We start from the raw sequence: 22,399 nt of genomic DNA on the forward strand, positions 1-22,399 counted from the left end.
AGCGATTCCTAATATATTTCAGAATATTCACACAAAGTTACAGAGCCTAATTCTCAATATTTCCGTAGATACAAAGCCAAAGGTAGGTTATGTTGTGTTGTGTTGTGTTGTGTTATGTTATTTTATATTATGTTATGTTAGTGTTAACTCATTCTCTATATCCATACAAAATATCTATCAAACAAATAAAATTAAAATTTTGTTTTGAAAATTGCAACCATTCCATCAATATTTTCTTATGACGTTGTCACGTTAAACTATCGTCAGTAAACCGACTTTACAGACAACTTCTTTTTTTTATTTATATTTTTTATTTATTTTATTTTTTTCTTGATTAGATTTTATTCACACTATTCTGCTTTTTGTATTAATTTATTTTCTTTAATTCATTTTTATTTTATTTTATTTTATTTTATTAATTTGAGCTTGTTTTTTATTAAAAAAGTTACTTTTTTTTAATTTTTGTAATCTGTTTTTGAATTAATAAATTTTTTTATTTTTTGTTTCTATTTTTTTATTTATTCTTTTTCTTCTTTATTAGATTTTAATTAATATTATTCTATTTTCTTTAGTCTATTTTTTTGCTTTTAATTTAATTAATTTTATTTTAAGTTTAGTTTCAGCTTAGCTTACTTTATTGTTTTATTGTCCTGTTTTTATTTTCCTTTTTAAATTATTATTATAATTTTTTATTTTAGTCTGCTCTACCTTATTTCATTTATTTTTATATTCCATATAAAATTTGAAGTGAAATTTCATTTCAATTTTTTTATCAACATCTTGTTGCACAATCTCATTCGATTGTATGCTGGTATGTGTGTACATTAATTTTTTTTTTTGTTGTATCGAGTTAATGAGTAGAATTTTAATTGTACTTTCACTGCGAATGCAAAATTTAGCAATTCTGCAAGTGCACACTGCCATTAAGTTACTCCGCTCAAGCACGCCGGTGCTCGGCGTGCATTAAGTGCTCAAGGCCGCCAGCATTAATATCCACAAGTACATACAAGTACAATGCACATTTACTCTGCTCACTTTTTTCATTTTATACACTTTCTCAATTTGATCAGCTCAAGCCTTTTTTCCTGTTGTTGGCTTTGCATAAGAAAACAGCAAACTGACTGTGCTCATTTCGATTGATCTGCTTTTAATTGCAAAATTTACGCCTTTTACAAAGGCGCTGGCAATATTACGTGCATATAAACGGAAACTCATTCAAACAGCATTCATTGAAATGAAATGTGAATTACAGTGAGAGAGCGAGCGAAAAAATACAGTAAAGATTTTTGAAAATAAAATTAAACTAAAAATCCATCAAAACGATATGCAGTCGAACAAAAACGATGCATTTCAATTAGAAGGGATTAGGCAAGGATTAAAGGGGAAAGTGTGTGTGCATGTAGTTATGTATGCGTGTATTGTGCTTGTGTGAATGAAAAGTTTTACAAATGCCAAATTCAGTGCATTTCAATGTGCTGTGCAGCTGAAAATATGAAAAATCAACAAATATCAGGTTGAGGGCTTGTGAGGCAACGAGCCAAAGAATTCAATCTCGAAAGATGTTTGGCAATGCAGTTTTTGTTCAATTTGGATTGAAATTGCAAATTGAATTGAATATTCAAGAAAATGATTGAATTCATTTTGTTTTTTGTTATTTTTTTTGTTGTTGACCTACCGACAGCCGACATGAAAATGAAAGATGAAAACGGAAGGGTAAAAAGATCTGAGTGCCAAATAATTCCACAATCGAAATGCTAACTATTTTTACACGAATTTTCACAAGCTGTTGCAGTAGTGGCATAATTAGGTTTACATAGCACTTGTGCAAATGGAATTCACTACGCTTTTGTTTCTTACGGGCATTAATATTGTTTAGGCTATGTGGAAGGAGTCGAAAACTCGTTTACTATTCCACTCCGCAGCATTGTACCGGTTAGAACTGGCACACAACTAGTTACTTCAGGTACGATACTGATTTTTGGTGGCAAAGGGTTAAGTCATGCGAGGTATTTCGTTTTGCTTTCATTGATCTTTAATTTAGAGAATGTTACTTTTATTTAGAGTGCCCGGTCATCAGCAAATCCACATACTGTGAAGCTTTGTTAAATATAGTCTCTGATGGTTCAACGTCTTGAATTACAATAGTCTAGAATCAGGTTCAACACAAGCGTAGACAACGCGTCTCTCCCGTCTTTACTCCTGTTTCAACACCGAATAAATCAGACGCTTTGCTTTGTAAAAGCAGTTTTGCCTCTTTCAACTACCTCATCGAGTATGTTGAAAAACTTGTATATTAAATAAAATGATATGGCAACCCTATACACAAATATTTCGTTATAAAAGTTTTATTAAATACAAATTAACGCGTTTTAATCAGAATCTTCAAAGAATTTCGTACTCTTCACCAAAAAAAATGTTTTCAGTGGTCTCGAGTACATGAAATATTATACAAAATTTGTTTGTGAATGTAATTTCTATCTTTAAAGACTTGGAGTAAAATATAGCACGCATTTTTTCTTTGATAAGAAATGTTGTTTTTTTTTATTCCTTGACAATAAATATATACTGTTAGATGAAATGCTTAGGAAGAGCTAGAGGTGATTAATTTTGCGCCACCTTGTAAATATTTATGAATATGAGTATGAATGAATTTATGAATGTGAATGAGGCTATCGAATACAAAATTTCATCTGAATTATAGTAGCAAGAGAAACTCGGTTAAACTCATAGGGCTTAAGTTTTTTTTTTTTGTAACTTTCTAATGATTCTCAATTTTTGTAATTTTTATAATTTATATAAAAATATAACTTTAGTTCATTATAATTTTTTCAACTTCACCTTATTAAGTCATTATTTTTATATTAAAAAATGTTTGTATTAAAAAATTATATGGCAACCCTGTACGAAAATTTTTGTAAAAGTTGTATCAAGTAAAAATCAACGGATTTCACTCAGAATCTAAAACGATTTTTTTACACCTCATCAACATTTTTTTACAGTGGTCTCGAGTACTCTAAATATTATACATAAATTGTTTTCGAACGTAATTTTTATGTTTAAAGACTTAGAATAAAATATAGCGCGCCTTTGTTTCTTTCATAGAAAATGTTGTTTTTTTTCATTCCATTTTTTTTTATTTTTATGTTTTTAATTTGTTTTTTTTTGTGGTTTTTTTTTTATTCCTTTATAACACGAGTATATACTGGTAAATGACGTTTCTAGGAAGTACTAAAGGGCTACTATAAAAATAATCGCTCCTAGTCGGGCATAGAGCGGAACATATTAACTACTTTAATTTCCAACTTAGCGGGTCGTTTCGACCCTTCCTTCAAATAAGTTTTATGAAAGTTCTTAGGAAGAGCAGTGAAGGGTTTAAATTGCTCTCCAAAAGTTGTATAAAAAAATGTTTTCCAGGGAGGAAAAACTCGTGTGGAACATAAAATAGCATTCACATTGAAATCTCACCAAAACCAGACGAGATTTTTACCAAATAAATGATCACATCTCAGTTTTAATTTCATTTAAAATTTCTCTATTAAATTATCGCTTCTAATGTCTTCTATTTTCAGCGTCTGTTGTTGGCAATTTCACCGACGAAGATTTCGCTGGTGGCGCCATCGCCGTAGGTGCAACACCACAAGAGAATGCCGAGTATCCATTGCAGCGCGATGAAGTAGAGCGCGTCATTAATGGAAAATTTGGTGAACGCAGTCAGCCACAAACGCCACTGGGTAAGTGATTTCATCCATTTTATAATACTTAATTTGATTTTATTATACTCGGCACTCGTATCCGCAACTGAAATTTGAGTGAGCTGTCAGAAAATGCAACTTCATTCAGCGCACGGCTTTATTCGCCTGAAATACGAATTCAAAATGAAAATCACTGCCACATTTTAGACGTCTTGATGAGAGTTTCACTTAAGAGTGCGCTTCTAATACTTTTCATCTTTTATATGGCAACAATACTATTCGTCTTGTATGTGCATGTGTAAGTGTAGGTATGTATGTATGTGCCGGTATGCATTTAACAGTACAGTAGCGCCAATGAAATTTTTGCCACGCGGGGCGAATGGGGTTTTAAACTGCTCTTCATAGAAATGTTGTCACTTCGCTGTTAGTTATGGAGAAAATAATGGTAAAAAACATGAGTAGTTTAATATTTTTAAATAATTTTTAAATTAACTCTACTAATTTTTTGAAATCACCATTAAAATACTAATTTTCAAGAAAAAAAGCCGTCTTAAAATTTTACTTAAATTTTGTGTAGAGACCGCACATCAGCAAAAAAAAAAAATGTATAACAGATTTATTGCTGAAATTGCTGATGCACCGATTAAGTCTATCTATTGTCCAGTTTGCTGACTCTATTTGAGAGTGATGATGCTTTCGAGTATATTTTTTGTCACATCTCAGAGCTTGAAGCACATAAACTTCTATGTAGTTAAACTCTAAAGGCCTTTGGTAATAGACGCAACGCTAGAATACAAATCTCTTAGAGTTAGAGAAGTATTACTAAGTTACAAAGCACCTTATTAGGTGGCAGTGTCTCCTTGTTTCAGAGCATTTGTATTCGCAGTTTAAGTTTTACTTTGAAATTCATTTCTATCAGTAACGCTAAAAGATTGTGAAACAATTTTTTCGAACAAAAGGTCTCTTTTGACAGTCCAAGTCACTTATGTAGATAAAACCTTGCACTATTACACGAAACCTTTCAAGACTGCCAAATTTTCCGTACTTTCTTAAACATTGATTTGATATCCCGGCATTAGATTTAGAGAAAACTTGCATATTTTTTAATTCTTTTATTTTCTTGACATTAAATTGAATACAAAAAAAATTAACGTAACGTTAGAATTTAGTGTCGTTCCTAGTCGAAGCAGAGAGCGGAGACTAACATGCATATGTATATGACAAGAATAATAGATTACCAGGTTTGACCACTCGCTATGGTGAAATACAAAATTGTGAGAGCTACTTCCATTCAAGGGTGGTAGATTACCAGGTTTGCTATTTTGCTATGGTGAAACAAAAATTGTGAGGGGAACTTTGGCTACTACGTCATATGTATTCACACACTCGTCCAACGAGTCGTTGTTCAGAAGGCAACGAAATGTTGTCACTGGTTGATTTCTTTCGTATATCACTAACCCAAGCGCAGTTTTTTCGTCGAAATACCGTTTCGTACCGTAAGAGACATCAGCCTATCAACTGATTCTGCCAAATGCGCTCAGAGTTGAATAATAACTGCTACGTAGCACACCGCTAAAAATATTTTCTCCATGACTTCCACTGCCACATCACTGGGCACTCGGTAGCAGAATTTCGCGCACTCATTTCACATGTATTCACAGACTCTTCCTATCAGTCTTTGCCCAGATGGGAGCGAAGTAATTTGTGTATAGGCTGCGTTGATTTTTTTCCTATATCACCATCACAATCTCAGTTTTTTTGTAAACAAAGCGTTATTATGACCCCTGTTACGTCAGCCAATCAATTTATAACCTTAAGATAGCTGAGAGTTGGTTAACTTTCTGATGGAGGCCGCACCTCTGAATTTTTTCACCATGCATTCTTGAGGCAGTGTAATGCAGTCAGCGGAATACTGAAAGAAAGAGGATCATTTTCTCAACTAGCCTCTTAATTACAACTCATTTTATCTCGCCCTTAAATGCATTTTCTTTCCATGGGAAACCTGAAAAACCTTCCGGCCGATTAACTCCAAAATTAATTAAGGTAATACAAATAAGAAGCAGTTGGTTTTTTTCACTAGCATTACTCACCTTGGTTAATAAAATAAGGAAAGAAAATAGGGGATATTTACTCAAACCTTGCAGTACTTTTGGAATTAGTCAAATTAACTTTGTCCGGCAATTGGAAAAACTATAAGAGTTAAAGAGTTGTTTACATTAGGAATAGGTTATCGGCTCGATTAGTAAAGCTCACTTTATTGGTTGCGCCAAAATAATCCTTATTGAGTTTCTCGATCACATACGATGAGGGGTTTTTACGGATGGGTTTCCAAAAACTACATAGTGTACCATAAATCAACTATTTTTTCCTAGCTCCATAGAGTAAATTCAATGGGGATATGTAATCATGGTTGGCAGACTTAAAAAATGTTTTTGTTGGGTCACTTTCAATTAATCATTTTCAAATTCATAAATTTTGCAAGCGATATTAAACTGATTTTCCAATAGAAACCTGAAGTCATCGGCATTGATCAGGTATCGATGATGGTGCGAAGAAAAACAAGAATGAATCTACAGTGTTCAAATCGATGAAAGACTCGTTGATCTGTACGGAGTAGAAATAAAATCGTATATCTTTAAAAGCTGCATAAGGACTATGGCATTTATTGGAAATTTATATATGTGGCAACACTTCCCATCACTATTTTCGTTATCCTCATCTCCTCTTCGTTCTATTTCGTTTTTCGTTTGCACTTCAAATGTTCACTCTTTTTAAGTCTGTTTCAATAAATCAACTAAACAGGATTATTTTAGGTAATTGCCTTTCTTCACTTTAATCGGTAAATGTGTCGGAACAAATATCAGCCCTCAATTAATTTTATTTAAATACCAACCACCCCTTTAACGACGACTTTGGTTCCGACTTTAGCTTACAGCAAAATTGTGCCTACTTTTGGGCATCGGAAGTACTTTCAAATGTCTAACACCCGTCACATTCACCCAGCGCCTGTGCGATTATTAAAAATGTGCCCAAATCACTTCGCCAGCACCACGCGCATTTTATTATTCCTTACCTCCATTTTTCTGCTTCACACTTACACTGCTCTTTTGTGTCTACTCTTTTGTATGAAATTGCATTTCCATCATTTTCAAACCGCAACTGTGTACGGCCGGAAAACGTGCCGTTGCATATTTAGCTACGCGACTATGGACACAACAATGAATCGGGAAAAAACGGTATGAGCATTTTCCATTTTTTACGCGCAAGTATGGTAGAAAAGATGAATGTAGGTATGTGGCCATGCAGTGGAAATGGTTGTTAAATGTTGGAAAAAATTTTGGAAAAAGGTAAAATTTGTTTTCAGTGCAAAATATTTCTCCTTCAAATTATATAGGAAGAAGAAATACGATACGGCATATGATACATTTCAGTTTGTGAAAAGTTGTCAATAATTGTTGCATAATTTTGGGTCAATATTTATTCGTCAGCTGTAAAGCTGCAAATTAATAAATTTTGAAGTAAATATTTTGTTCGCTTGCTCGTTAGTCACTAATTTTGTGCTCTTTGACTCTCCAGTATCAAATACGTAAGAGAGAAACATTCAAGGAGAGCCGGTCACAGTTCTAAAGCGCAAAGGTTCTCAAAATCATTTGCTTGTAAGGCGGTTACTTCGGCTATCAAGAAGAAAAAGAAAAGTTCGTTTTTTGTTATATGTGTCTCCTGACGGTGGCGCGGATGGAGCGAAAGACGGACGCAAAGATCTTTAAAGCATATGATACTGAGAATAACCCCTTGCTTTCCGATTTTTGAAGAAAAGAACGATACTATTTTTTCTAGAACAAAAGAACAACAACTATTTTTCGGACACTGACCCCTGCTCTTAGGCTTTTGAAGAAAAGAACGAGACAATTTTGCTAGAACAATTTTCCAACACTGGCCACTGCTCTCAGGCTTTTGAAGAGAAGAACGAGACTATTTTGCTAGAACGAACTCCCGACATTAATGACATCAGTTGTGATAGGATGATTGATACCTTTCTTCACAAGCAATTCTTACCAGGCATATTTCTGCAAGTGCTTCATTGACAGAGAGTAAGAGCCAGAAAGATGTTTAACGTAAAAACCTTAAAATAGCTAGTGAAACCTTCTCCTCAAATAGACGAGCTGGTGATGACAGACAAATCTAAGAATATATTATTTGCAAGGCAGCTAGAGCTACTTTGGTCGATGACCCTGTAAACTAGTGTTGCATTGCAGTGTCTAGTGCTCAAGTCATGTGAATATCTACTTATACTTTTTGCTTTTCCTGAGAATGGAAAATGGACCTATCATGCGAAAGTACTCTTTTCCTCCCATATTACTGAATTATCGAATAAACGACAGTGAAATGGGATATTACTTTAACCAACCACTTTCCTCGAGCTCCCTAAAGTTCACAGGTCAGCTGCATATGTATGTAGAAAGTTGTTCAAGGAATGCACGCCTTAGACATTATGCCCGAGTGACGGAATTTTCCACCCGTGGTGGTAACTTAAATTTACTCTTTCAAGGAAGAATAAGATGTGATGCCCCAAAACAATTTATTCTACGTAGCCGGAGCGATTCGGATTTATAAATGTTGATCAGATTGGAGGTACTTTTTCCTACAGAATTTTTTGAGAGATCTCGCGTAACTACCGTCAAACTAAAAACATAATTTTTTCCATTATTTATTGACATTTCGTCATGGAAAGCCCAACGTTTACAAATCGTACAATTCTATTACGAAAATCGACGCTCTGTGAAAAGTTTCCATCGCACGCTCAGGCCAGCTTATAATTCTAACCTAACACGCACTGTGGACATGTACCATTAGGTGTCTTGGTAATATCAAGTATCACTTGACGACTAATTGGAGGTCAAGCTTAGAGGGAGGTTAAAGCACGTTGTTCATTTCATAGAAATTTGTATTAATCGCTTAAAGTTTTTTCGAGGAAAGACTTGTAGTAAAACTTTCGAAGAAATATATTTTTAGAACCTCACTCAATCTACAACGCATTTCCATTAGTACGGTGGTTGACATCATCACCGGGCACTGCCTAATGGGAGCACATAGGAAACCCCCATACCCTCTAATAATATCTGTCGCAGCTGTAGGAATGAGAAAAAGGTGGAGAGCGTTGAAACACAATTGCAGTCCTGCTCTTGCCAGAATAGCGATATCGGTGTCTAAACTCTTACGTCTGGCAGACATGGAATCGGCCACCAACGGTGTAGATATAGGAATACTACACCGTTTTAACAGATCCGAGAGAAGTGTGACAAATAGTGGAGAGGGGCTTACTACATTGGTATAGCTATCAGTTTTCAAGGTAGAACAATTCTCATGAGAGTTTCCTCTTCATAGACGTCATCCCGAGGGATGATTCGTCAAAGAGGGTATTTGTTACACAAACTCAGTAAACTCTCTAAGTTTGGCTGCACCAATTTTTCGTTTTTTCTTGGTAGCACGACAAAAATTGAATCAAATTCTTCAGAGAAAACAGGCACCAAAAAAATTAAAAACATTAGCAAAATTGTTCGCAAATTTAGGAAACAAATGATTTGACGAAATGAACATCAACGCAGTTCAGGAAGAATATACCAGACACACTAGAAATCGGGATAGAAACTCGATCGAGCGTCTAAAAAAGGGTGTAGGTAGATATGTAAAATGGTTTAAGTACCAGTCTGACATTTCCTAAGTAGCACTAAAGTGCCAATTTAATATCATTACGAGACCTGATGATATCTACAGCCAACTAAAGCTGTTGACCCTCTATACAAGGTTGATGGGATTTAGGAGGTTGCAGCACCCCACGTTGTCGAAGAAAGGAACATCCATTGACCTTAGTCGTATAGCTGCCAAACCCGCATATTTTCGCGTGTGTGTCGATCCTCTAATGACCGGTCAATACAGCTACGAGTTTGGATATTGAATTGCGTGGAGTTCCCAGAACTTTCTGCTTCCTGCACTTATTGCTTTGGAGCCACAAAGTTTTCGACATAGCGGACGAAGAAATGGAGCTACATCATTTTTGAGGACTAAGTTGTGCAACTCCCCTTTAGCAACAGCCAGGGAGACGCTCTGCGACCAATTCAGTCGACTCCTTCCTGGCAAGCTCGTCAACAATTTCATTTCACTCTATGTTTCTATGAAACCCAGCTCAGAGAAATGTTACCTGCACACCCAAGAAATTTGATCTCCTCCTTGCAGGAGTTGACCAGTTTGATTAGAGTTTTAATCCCAGCTTGCCTATCGGAAGAAATGTTAATATCTGCCTCGCTCCCACGTTCCCTAAGCATTCTACATGCCTGCAGCATCACAAAGAATTCTGCCTGAAAAAGGCTAGCAGTGTTCGACAGTTTTAAGGAACACGATAAAAAGGGTGTAAGATACAACTTTTTATTCTTTCATTTTGTAAGGGTAGTAATTTATTTAATAGTTTAAGCTCGTCTAAATTATTATTTAATCAATCTTCTTACAGTATGAAATCTTTCCTTTTAACCCCAAAGTTTTTTTCTTTTCTCTTTTTTTTCAGTAATTTCACCCAAACCCATAGACCATCCAGAGCCAGAAAGCAGTTTGATTGGCTTCATATTCGCCATATTGGTGGCCATCATTTTGGTGCTGGTCATCGTCATACTCTTGATTGTCATACGAAATAAACGTGGCCGCGGTGGCAATGTGCTTGATGCATTCCAGCACAACTTCAATCCGGATACGCTTGGCGGCGCTGATAAACGGCTCAACTGCAATGGCATGAAGGTGAGGAGAGTTATTATGCATGAGCACTAACACATACATAGCAATGAAAATGATTTCAGGTTGTTATTTTTCCCAATAAATTCTCAAATAACAACACATCCCAATCACCTTAACCGCCTTGTTTTTGTTTTCGTTTTTTTTTTTTTCTGTTTTTACAGGCCGTCACTATGGACAATGACTCAGAGTCGATAGACAAGAGTAGCCTCTACCATGAGCCATTCAATGTGAACATGTACACGAGTGCAGCGAGCGGTTGCTCCATGAATGACATGCAACGACAACATGTCACACCGGACTACACAGGTATGCAAATTACTTATTATGTACCTGGATGTGTGCATATTTACATACATACTTGAACATGGATAATAATTACATCTGGGTTCACAGTAATAGCAGCGCGACTTGGTGCAAGTTTTTTGCTGTTTACTTACTTTTTAATTAACTAATTTTTTTTTGGCAAAAATATAGTTTCTACTACAACAAATGCCATATAATTTTCAGATTCAAGCTTTGTGGAAAATTAAAAAAAAAAATCAAAAAAATTTTGCTAAAATCTTAAACTTTTTATCTTTTGATAATCTTTGAGAATTTTTCCAAAAATTTTGAGTATGCAATTTTATGGCCCCATTAATTTTAGTTTAATAAAGTGCAAGTTTAAAGTAACTGCAAAAGCTCATTGAGTTTTGAAGATTTATTTTGCTGGCGGTCTTGTGCATTTTCTTCGTATAAAAAATTGCGAGCGCTGGTTACTGGGAAGGAAATGCATGACACCGTCAACAAAAAAAAAATGTCAAAAATCAGCGTAAATTTTAATTCACTTAAACTGACAGAATATTACACCAAAATTTAATAGACTAAAAAACTGCGTATTTAGATTTCTAAAAACTCCGACTTAAAAACTTCAAATTTTAATGAAAATTTGTTGAATTTTTTAAATTTTGTTCTACTCTTAAAGCTCTGACTTATATAGTTTTTGTTTTTGTTTTCGTTTTTTTTTTTAATTTTTAATAAACAAAAAAAATAAATTAATGCCCTCGCCTCATTTGAATTGGTGTTTTTGGGTGTTTCTTTAAAGCATGTGAAACAGAAACGAAAAGACTTTTTTTTTGTTTTGAATATTTTATTTTTTCATCTTTATTATATTAAAAAAATAAAAACTTCTGTGTAGCCATACAAGGTTCGTTCAAAAAGTTGTCAGCTTTAAAAAATTGCCATCCAAAAAAAGGTAGGTAAGTCACTGGCGCCACGGATTCCGGAACTCACAGGGGTCTGAATTCAAAAAGACAAAAGGGTTCTTATTCTGTATGAATGTCATTATCGTGTGAACTACGGTCTTTAAGAAAATAAAACTTAGCAAAATGGCGGACGTTCAAAGAAGAAAACCCGTTTTTAACCTTTGTGTTTGACTTTAAACTTACGAAAAAACTACACAAATTTTTTTTCCCGAATGATCGTAGTTCACACGATAACGACATCAATTCTACGTCATCAAATTTTATTTCATCAAAATCCATTCAGCAGAACCGGCTATATCTGTATCCATTGTTTATGTGAAGACCATTTTTTGAAGGCTGACAACTTTTTGAACGAACCTCGTACGGCCACAAAAAAGTTTTTATTCTTTAACAATGAATAGGAAAATAAAATACTGGAAACAATAATAAAAAAATCTTCTTTTCATTTCCGTTTTACACGCTTTCAAAGAAACACTCAAAACACACCATTTCGAATGAGGCGAGGGCCTTCCGACTTTGAGATATAACGCTCTGCTACTATTGTGAGCATAGCTGTATAAATATGTCGATACGCGTATGTAAATTTTGATAGCAGAGAATTGTTAAAATTATGAAAACATATTTGCTACCAACCAAATTGGAAAGGTGGTAAAAAAATAAATTTACAATATTCCCTGAGAAAATATCTATGCGAGTTTATGGTTTTATTATGTAAAGCCCATCACTGTGAACTTAAGTTTGAGTTTTCGGGGTCGGGGGTTGTGTCCCGCGGCCGCCATCTTGGAAATAAGGGTGCAACTGGTTTTTTGCGATTATCTCGTGAATTTCAAAAGTTACGAAAATTTTGTAAAATACTTTTTTGTAGATAATAATATTATTTACAACTTTCATTCAAAACGTTTTATTGTAATGGACTATGAATAAGTTCGTGCGGTTTTTTTTCGAAATTTGAATTTCGGATCATTCCCATGGCTTTTAAACGTTTGGAAATGGTTGATTGATCAACTCCCAAAGTTTTTGCAACCTCTTCTTGCGTTTGAGCCGGATCTTGATCGAGCAATTCCTCCAATTCGGTATCCATGAACTTTGGCGGCGCGGCCAAAATCACCACTTTTAAAGCGTGCAAACCACTTCTGGCACGTTCGCTCAGCTAGAGCATGCTCACCATAAACTTCCACCAAGATACGATGACTTTCGGCTGCTTTTTTCTTCATATTAAAGAATTCCCCGCAAAAACACATTATTTGGCACGAAATTCGACATTTTCAAGTGTGGTAAAAATATTGTTGTTTACGCTTCAAATAAAAAACTTGTAATCGAATATATCATGTCTATGTTATCTTAATCGATTTTCAGGTGTAGGAAAATTTCGAAACATGAAAATTTCAAAATGCGATATCTCTGCGAAAAAAAATGATATTTGAGCAAACAAAACGCCATTTGAAAAAAGAAGGATTGTGTTTAAAGATGCCATCCTTTAATTTTGGTGAAAGAAAACATCTGCAAGGCTACATAACCTCAAATATGGGCAAAAATGGTGTTTTTTGCACTTTTAGGTTAGGATATCTCGAAAATCAGAGCTGATAGAGCAATTCTGAGGCCAGATTTGGATTTAGCGCATCATAAACCTTTGGAAATATATAGTCTGGTTTCTGGGTCTGAATGTTGGTTAAATTTTGTCGGCCTGTGTAATCATGTACGCGCTTCGCTAATGTATTGGTTGCTCCGCTTAGCAGCTCAAAATCATACGACTAAATAAAGATAGCGGAAAAAACTTTTAGACAAAAATGTTCACATAAGAATGCTCTATAAAAAAGCTCTGATGTATATTTTCCATAAAATCAATAAAAAAAAAGTTATTACGCTTTAAAACAATGCATCCCTTAATTTTTCGCGTAATTTTGTTTATAACTTTTTTATTATTAATTTTACAATAAAACGTTTTGAATGAAAGTTGTAGATAATATTATTATCTACAAAAAAGTATTTTACAAAATTTTCGTAACTTTCGAAATTCACGAGATAATCGCAAAAAACCAGTTGCACCCTTATTTCCAAGATGGCGGCCGCGGGACACAACCCCCGACCCCGAAAACTCAAATTTAAGTTCACAGTGATGGGTTTTACATAATAAAACCATAAACTCGCATACTCCTAAAATTACGAAGTTGGCTATTTTTTTCGTCTCTTTTGACTGGACTACTACCTGAAATCTCGTTTGATATTAAGCAACTCAGGCACAGAGAAATACTCTTAAGCCATGAAGGAGAGCAATAGAATTTTCAGCTCGCAGTTTTAAATCTTCTCATAAAAAAAAATAATAATAAAAATAAAATAATAAAAATCAAAAAAATAATAAAAAAAAATAAAATAATAAAAAAAAATAAATAAAAATAAAAGGATCAGCTGATGATAAAATATTCCTTAATTCATTTGGTAAATCTGCTTTCTTACATTCCTCATAGAACTAACAGTAAGAATTATATGTAAATATGATATTTCGCAACTATTGAAAAAATTCATTGAGTGATAATTGAAAATTATATTTGGATAAGTCATAAGCCAAAGACCTTAAAATCTAAAAAAGCTGCTCACGAGGTGTAAACAGTTCTCATAAGCTCAAGGAAGAATAAGCCATTGGTCCGACTATTTTTTTTTTTGTTTGAGGTATTTGAAAATGAATTCTAAGGGTAATGGCGAGCCAGCTGTCCCATTTATAATATCAAGAAAGAGAAATCAAAGTGAAACTATACTTCTTCTACTTTATAGTTCTTCTATTTCCTCTTCTACACCTTGCGTTGAATTAAGGAAGAGGATCAACAAACATCGGAAGAGATCAAAGTGCAAAACAAAAAAATTTCTTTTGAATGCCTCCATAAACTTTGAAGTATATGTATCCCTAAATTCAGAAGCAAAACGCTGAATGAAGGCAAATGAAGAATAAGCTTTGGCGATGACAAAATTCGAATGGCTAAGAAAGCCAACAAAGCATATAATTCTACTCTAAAACTGATTCGATCTAAAATATTATCGCGTGAGCAATATGGCTGTGAACTATGGACGCTAAAGTGACAAAACAGCTAATGTGCTTTGAAAGAAAAGTGTTCCGAAAGATCTATAGTCCACTTGCCGAACTGGGAGACATAGTTAACAAAGAAAGTTTTTCAAAAAACACACGTAAAATTCAGAAAAATTCATGAAATTTTTATTTACATTGTGTAAAATAAGTACCCGGAATTTAAAAAAAAAACACATTTTTTCATATTATTCATCATTATTTGTTGGATCGCCTTCAAAATAGGCTCCTTTTGAGCCGATACAAATATTCCAACGAACAACCCAGTCATCCATGGCCCGCTGGTAGGCCGGCGCCGGGATGGCCTTCAGCTCCTTTAGCGAATTTTTTTTAATGTCTTCAATCGACTCAAAACGCCTTCCCCGAAGTGGCAATTTTAGTTTTGGGAAGAGAAAAAAGTCACAGGGTGCGAGATCTGGCGAATACGGTGGCTGTTCGATAGTATTTATTAAGTTTTTGGTCTTGTATTCGCGTACAATCAAGGCTCGGTGCGATGGCGCGTTGTCGTCGTGCAGAATCTACGAATTGTCCTTCCACAATTCGGGCCGTTTACGGCGAATGGCTTCACGTAAACGCCTTAAAACGGATAAATAATATTCCTTATTAACCGTTTGGCCCTCTGGAAGGAACTCAGTGCACCTAGCCTTGGTAATCAAAGAAAACCGTGAGCATAACCTTCACTTTTGACCGGCTTTGGCGTGGTTTTTTTGGATACGGCTCGTTCTCGAAGCACCATTCAGACGATTGCTGACTGGTTTGCATATCGTACTCGTAGACCCATGTCTCATCACCAGTTATTATGCGTTTCATGAACGTAGGGTCCGTATTAGCTCGGGAAACCATGTCTTCAGAGACCTCCTTCCGATGCTCTTTTTGCAAAAAATTGAGTAAAATTCGCCAAGTAAACAAAAGATCAACTCACTTTGACTGCAGAATAAAACACACTAAGTAATAGATCCCGTTCTAATAAGGCTTGTGCATTCAAGGACATGTGTACCAACATGAAAAAACCAAATTTGAAGTGTCAGGTATTCCCGGGAGAGTTTAAATTATAAATTCCGGGTACTTATTTTACACAATGTAAATCGATAATACAGTCCATATAATTGAAGATAATTTCATGCAAATGTTGACCGCGGCTGCGCTTCAAATGGTTCATCCACTTAGTCCAATTTAGGCATACTCTTTCCAATATTTCGGCCGGTATCTCACATATAAATGCTTTAACGTTGTCTTCCAACGCGTTTATTGAAGCAGGCTTGTCTGAATAGACATGAGCTTTAACATAGCCCCACAAAAAATAATCCAAAGGCGTTATATCACACGATTTGGGTGGCCAATTAAAAGGTCCCGAACGTATTTTATTTCACGTTCACCAAACTCGCCTCTCAACAAGCCCATTGTTACGCGTGCTGTGTGGCATGTGACACCGTGTCATGCAAGTCAAGCTCTTGCATTTTGGGCAAAAAAAAAGTTGAATATGATTTCACGATAGCGCTCACTATTCACAGTTATGTTACGATTCGCAGCATCTTTGAAGAAGTACGGTCCAATGATACCTCCAGCCCATAAACCGCACTAAACTGTGAACTTTTTTGGATACTAGCAATTCTTCTCGCTGATCTTCACTCCAAAGTCGACAATTCTGCTTATTTACGAACCCATTGATCCAAAAATGAGCTTCGACTCAGAACACAATTCTTCGATAAAAAAGTGGATCTTCGGCCAACTTTGGAAGAGCCCATTCACCAAAAATTCTGCGTTGCGGTAGGCCGTTCGGCTTCATTTCTTACACCAGCCGTATTTTGAAAAGCTTCACACCTAAATCCTTTCGCAAAATTTTCCACGTTGTTGAGTAACAGAGGCCCAATTGCTGCGAACGGCGACGAATCGATAATTTATGGCTATCATTAACACTGGCCGATACAGCTGCGATATTTTCTTCAGTTCGCACTCTACGTAAGCGTGTTGGTGGTTTCATGTTCAATAATGTAAATTTGGTTCTAAATTTAGTCACAATAGCTCGAATAGCCGCTTCAGTGGGTCGATTGAACTGACCATAAAATGGAAGAAGCGCGCGATAAACTATCTTAACAGCACACGCATTTTTATAATAAAATTCAATGATTTGCAAGCGTTGTTCGTTTGTAAGACGATTCATGGTTAAATTAAATTATAAACCAAACTGAAGATGTTTGACAGTGAAACAAAACACGAAACGTGCGTCAGCTGGTTAAAGCAACTGTTTAAAATAAGATAATAAGATTTATTAAGTCTCAACGACTTGATAAGGCTGGGATATGTGGCTAGAATGTCAAGGGAGTAATCAACGAGAAAGGCACTAGATCTTCGCCCAATTGGAGAAAGAAAAAGGGGACGCCCGAGGAAAAGGTGGGTGGTAGATGTGGAAGCTGATCTTAGGAAAATGCGCGTGGAGGGACATGGCTGTAAATCGAGATCGTTGGCAAGAAGCTGTGATGGAAACAATGGCTCACCAAGGACTGTGACGCTAAGAAAAAAAAAGTAGAAATGGAAAAGTGAACTTTTTGATCCAAGGTGGTATGAGTTAAAATATTTAAGAAAAATATTTCTTGTGAAATTCTAATATATATGTCCAAATAAGTTATTTTGCACAGAAAAATATTTCACACTTTTTTTCAACTTTTGCCATTCAACTGTACTCAGGTACCTTTATCAGGAATTAACCATTTTCTTCAACCTTCTTCTTTAACCCAGCCTTATACTATTTCGAGTCGGCTCTTCGTATGCGCAGTCCTGAGTCGTCACTTCGTTGACTTTTCTGCATCGCAAGTCGTTTTGAATGGCGGTTTTTGGTGCTCTGTCTGACCCACATCTCACTACTTCCATCTGCAACACTTGTCTCACTCTGCAACACTTATATCCTCTGGTCTTCTCATTACATAACCGTACCAGCGTAGACAGTTTTCCTGAAGCTTAGGGCTGATCTTGTACAGCAGTGTAACGCCGCTGGCCCACCCTAGTTTCAGCTCTAGTTTTCTTGTCACACCGGACACCGGAGGTTTCTCTCCAGCTTTGCCATCCATATTGAATTCGATGAGGAATTTCTAGCTCGAAGGTGCCATCTTCGCTGAAATGCGAGCCCAGGTATTTAAAGCTAGCAACTATTCTGAGTGGGGCATTATTTATTATAAGAGATGGACAACTCACAACTCGCTGTGACAAAATGAAACTCGATTACTTCGGTCTTTGTGCGGCGCACTCGTAGCCCATTCGATTCAAGGACGGTAAAACTCCGGTTCAAATTTTCTTGGAGGATGGCTATGTTGCGTTCGAGAAGGAGGCCCAAGGGAGGTTGCCCAGGTTGCCCACGCATAAAAAAGTCCATCGGCATATTAAAGAGAAGAGGGTTAAAAGCTGAGAATTTATGTATGCCTACATGAACGTTGAAACCTTGGGCCAGCACACTCGAACATTTTGACTGGGTATTTAGTTTAAGGTACGCGTCAATGACGTCTTTAATACGTCTTTAATGATAGTTTCCAGGAGCAGGTGCTTTCTTAATCCAAACGAGATCTCTAGACTTTTTGATCTAAGTTGATATATGTCAAGAAATTTATAATTCATTCGAACGTTTTATTCGCATTCTCATCACAAAAAAAGAAAAAACAAAAACACAAACTCATCAGTACTGCAGTGGACTTCTTCTGCACCTAATCAATGCCAAAAACCACTTTCAAATGCAATGAAGTTGAAAATATTACAACTGTCAGGTAATTTGTCAGCACTGACAATAAATGAAAATTCAAAAAAAAAAAAACGGAAAAAGCAGTAAAATACTATTTCATATCTCTGTTTTTATATTTTTTTTATTTTTGCTAAGCTAACATTTTAATTTGCTGTATGCACCCCTGGTGTGTGTTTGTGTATATGTGTGTGTGTGAATATTCGTGTAGTACAAAGTACAAAAGTAATTTAAAGGTAACAACAAGTAAAAACCAATGAAGTTACCAAAGTTTGCGTGTTGTTGTCAACATGGCTGTTATTGCTTTTGTTTTTGTTTTTGGTATTTTTGTCCTCGTTGTTGTTGTTGTTGTTGTTGTCATTCCCATCGCATACAGTTTTTCGGTGGATTTCATTTGTCATCACATGGCACCAGTGCCGCTGACAGAACATGTAAATCGGTCACACACACACACACACACGCATACATGCATGCCAAAACTAACACAAGCAAGCATGGCAGGTAAACAAACACACACACATTTCCTGCGAAAAGTGAAGTGACGGTCACACGGGAGCAATTTTATGTACCTTGTAATTTAAGGCAAGCTGTCTCATGCCCCCTCCACCACCTCCCTTTCGGTATTTCACTATGCTTGGCCATACTTTGCATATGCCGACAGCAGATGATATAATAAAAACGCAAAACAACAACAATGACAATAACAATAACAAAAATGACAAAAACATTAGCGCTGTCATTTTTGTCATCAACGGTTAACATCAAGAGAGCAGAGGGCGCGATGGCCGACTGCAACGACTAAGCGAAGAGGGCAAGGGAAGAGCGCACTCTAACAAACAAGTGACCAGCTGCACATGGACACACACACACATACACACACTTGAAAAACAAGTCAGCAGGTTGTTGACACTTTTATTGTAGTTTTCATTTTGCATTTGCAACATGCAACATGTAAGCGCTTAATTGAACAACTTGCCACTGTCAAGCGTTAGTGTCCCTCTTTCCGCGCCATTTTCGTACGAGCGCCTAACTTTACCTTAGCCTTTTTTTCTCCATTCTCCTGCTACCAGCTTTTCGTCGAGGTTCCTGTGCGCGTTTTGCTTCCCAGCCACTGGCGCCAAAAACCAATTTTCCGCGAGTTTCAATTCCCCTCATTGCTGGCTCACGATGCACCTTTCCCAGTTGGATGGCTCTATTGTCACTTGGCTCGTTGGCGTTAATGAATTCTAATGTTCGAACTCTTATCGTAGTGACCACATTTTCTGTTTTTCGCTTAGCTCACTTGCGCTCGCTTTCTCTCTTCCTCACTCCCTCCTTCGCTGTCTCTATCTCCCTCTGTCTCTGTCCCTCAATTCAAGCCAACATTTCCCTCGCGGCTCATAAAAGCGTCCTGTTTGCAATGTGACAGCTGAAATTCGCGCAAAAATCATATTCCAAAACGGCTTTGGCAGCCATAAATTCCGCATTCGGTTTTGAATGCATTACCCGATGCATAAAAGCCACTGTAGTTTTTTTCTTTTGTGCTGTCGTTGCTTATTCATTATGCTTGCATGTGTGCATGTGTTAGTAGCATATCGCCAGAGCGCCAGGACATGTTCGTGTTTTGCTCAATTAACCATCTTTTTTGCCGGTGTGTGGTCGCTGATGACTGATTAGCACAGGCGCCAGTAGCAGCAGTAAAAAAGTTTGTTTCTTTTACGTTTAAGGTAGACTTTTTTATATTTGTTTAGCTGCTTTGTTACAAAAGAAAATCTTCGTTTTCGAATGCGAATGCAGCACTTCAAGAATCTGCGGAAAATTTTAGTCGCGTTATTGGATCTGAAGGTCAATCAAAAAGTTCTGCATATCTTAAGGTGTACTTGATATTTTAGTCGCTGTGCACCTTTACGTTCTTTTTATGCAGATTTCGTCTGAGAAGACCCACAGTAGAATAATCCGGGGCATATTTCCCTAGAATATTTTAACCCCCTAGCGACCACACAAATACGTTGTTTTCCAAATTTGTTCAAAAAAGGATCAAAATGGCCCTATTTTAAGGCAGATAATGGGTTAAAATATTCAAGATAAATATTGCTTGTGAAATTCCAATACATATGTCCAAATAAGATATTTTTCACAGGCAAATATTTCACACTTTTTTTCAACTTTTCCGGAAGTTCGCTCAGGTACATTTTTCAGAAATTAACCATTTTCTTCCACCTTTTTCTTTAACCCTTTCGGTACGGAAAGCTGCTATCGGAAATACAAATTATTTTATATGTTTAATAGTTGCAATGGGTGAAATAAAAGTGTTTTGTCCCATACAAATTGTATTCGGTTAAAAAGGGGCGGTGGGAGGGGCTGGGACATATATGTCCCGTCAGTATTTTTATGGACGCATTTGTCTCGTTTAGTATTTTATGATACAATATCTAAAATATTAATACCATTTGGTTTTATATAAAAGTTTGTTTTATTATGAATTCAATATATATTTAGTTTCAGTAAAGTGAAAAGAAGAAAACAATGAGCAAGTAATACAGTATAAAAAAAATTGTTTTTACTCTGGCATTCTTCGCACAGTGTCTTTGTTCACCTTTCTCTATTTTGTTGTGCACAACCTGTGGAACGCCTTCGCTTAGCAATGGGAACAGGAAGATGACCTGCAGATAGTTTCCTTTTTCTTCCAGATGTACCAGATCGACTAACAGCTCTTTTTTTATCTTCGGCTATCATATTTTCCGCCAGAACGATCATAAAATCTAAGAGTGGATTTTGTCTCCGTCCAAGTTGGGAACTGATTACCCAACAATTTCCCACTGACATCATCAATAATCGGTAAAAGACTTTTTTCCACCATTTGTTAGATTTCCGATCCAGCTCATATTGACCTGCTATTTAATCAGCTCTGTCCACTCCACCCATTATTTGTCTGTAAAACTTAATAATTTCGGGGCACTCCACATTCATTTTTTGACCGTTTTTCAATTTCTTTTCTATCTGCGATATTTCAGACGAATGGCAATTACTAACAACGACTACTTCCTTGGTGTCATGCCATTTGGTATACATCAAACCTGTGTTGCTTGCTCGGAAAACGCATTGACTTTCGTTCAGCTTTACGTCGATAATTGGCATTTTTTTACGGTTTGTCATAATGGTTCCCAGCGCTGCATGACTAGTAATCTCTAGGAAATTGATACTTGTGAAGAACCGATCAAAGCACAAAGTGGCATCTGTTTCTCGAATTGTTGCAGCTAATTGTTTTACGACGCGCTCGCCTAGGGTTCCCTCGACAGTTCCTTCTTCTCTCCTAAAAATCGTAAGTATAGCCAGTATGAGCATCACACCTGAGCCACATTTTAATACCGCGCTTAGTAGGCTTCAATGGTAGGTATTGTTTCAGGGAAGAACGGCCCTTGAACTTCGTCATGCTTTCATCGATACTTTGGTAAGGACTTTCGTTCCTTGCACTTGCAAATCGAGACTTTAGGCACTCCGCAATATCTTCCACATAATACAGCTTGGATGCTCCTTCAGGTTTTTCAGGTGAAGCAAAATACATTTTTGATGACAGTGACAGAAATCTATCCCGCGATATTGCCGATTTTATAGCATCGTTTCCCATAGAACTATGTTTCGACCAATAGTGCTTCACAGATGGCAAACGATTATATGACATAATTATCATGCAACCAATGACGACTTTTATTTCTCCAATATCTGTTAGTTTTACGTTTTTGTATGCTGGTTTTGATTTTCGCATTATCTCAATTCGTTCATTGGTACACTGGGTAATACGCATAAAGAGGCTTTCTTGGAAAATTTTCATAAATAAATTATAAGGATTGTCAGTCCTATCAAAGCGCTGGCTTATATCGGGAAATCGATAACTGGTTAATGT

General features: G+C 36.2%; 1 protein-coding gene across 1 annotated transcript in view; it reads left to right on the forward strand.

Moving 5' to 3' along the window:
• The window catches only part of LOC129248690 (discoidin domain-containing receptor 2), a 134,950-nt gene that overhangs the window by 39,170 nt on the left and 73,381 nt on the right, over positions 1-22,399 (forward strand). The window contains exons 8-10 of the mRNA XM_054888319.1: positions 3,570-3,731; positions 10,252-10,478; positions 10,637-10,781. Of these exons, the coding sequence (XP_054744294.1) occupies positions 3,570-3,731; positions 10,252-10,478; positions 10,637-10,781 (534 nt within the window). The remainder of the gene's footprint in view (positions 1-3,569; positions 3,732-10,251; positions 10,479-10,636; positions 10,782-22,399) is intronic.

This window comes from Anastrepha obliqua, chromosome 5 (genome assembly GCF_027943255.1).
Source record: "Anastrepha obliqua isolate idAnaObli1 chromosome 5, idAnaObli1_1.0, whole genome shotgun sequence".
Lineage (NCBI taxonomy): Eukaryota > Metazoa > Arthropoda > Insecta > Diptera > Tephritidae > Anastrepha > Anastrepha obliqua.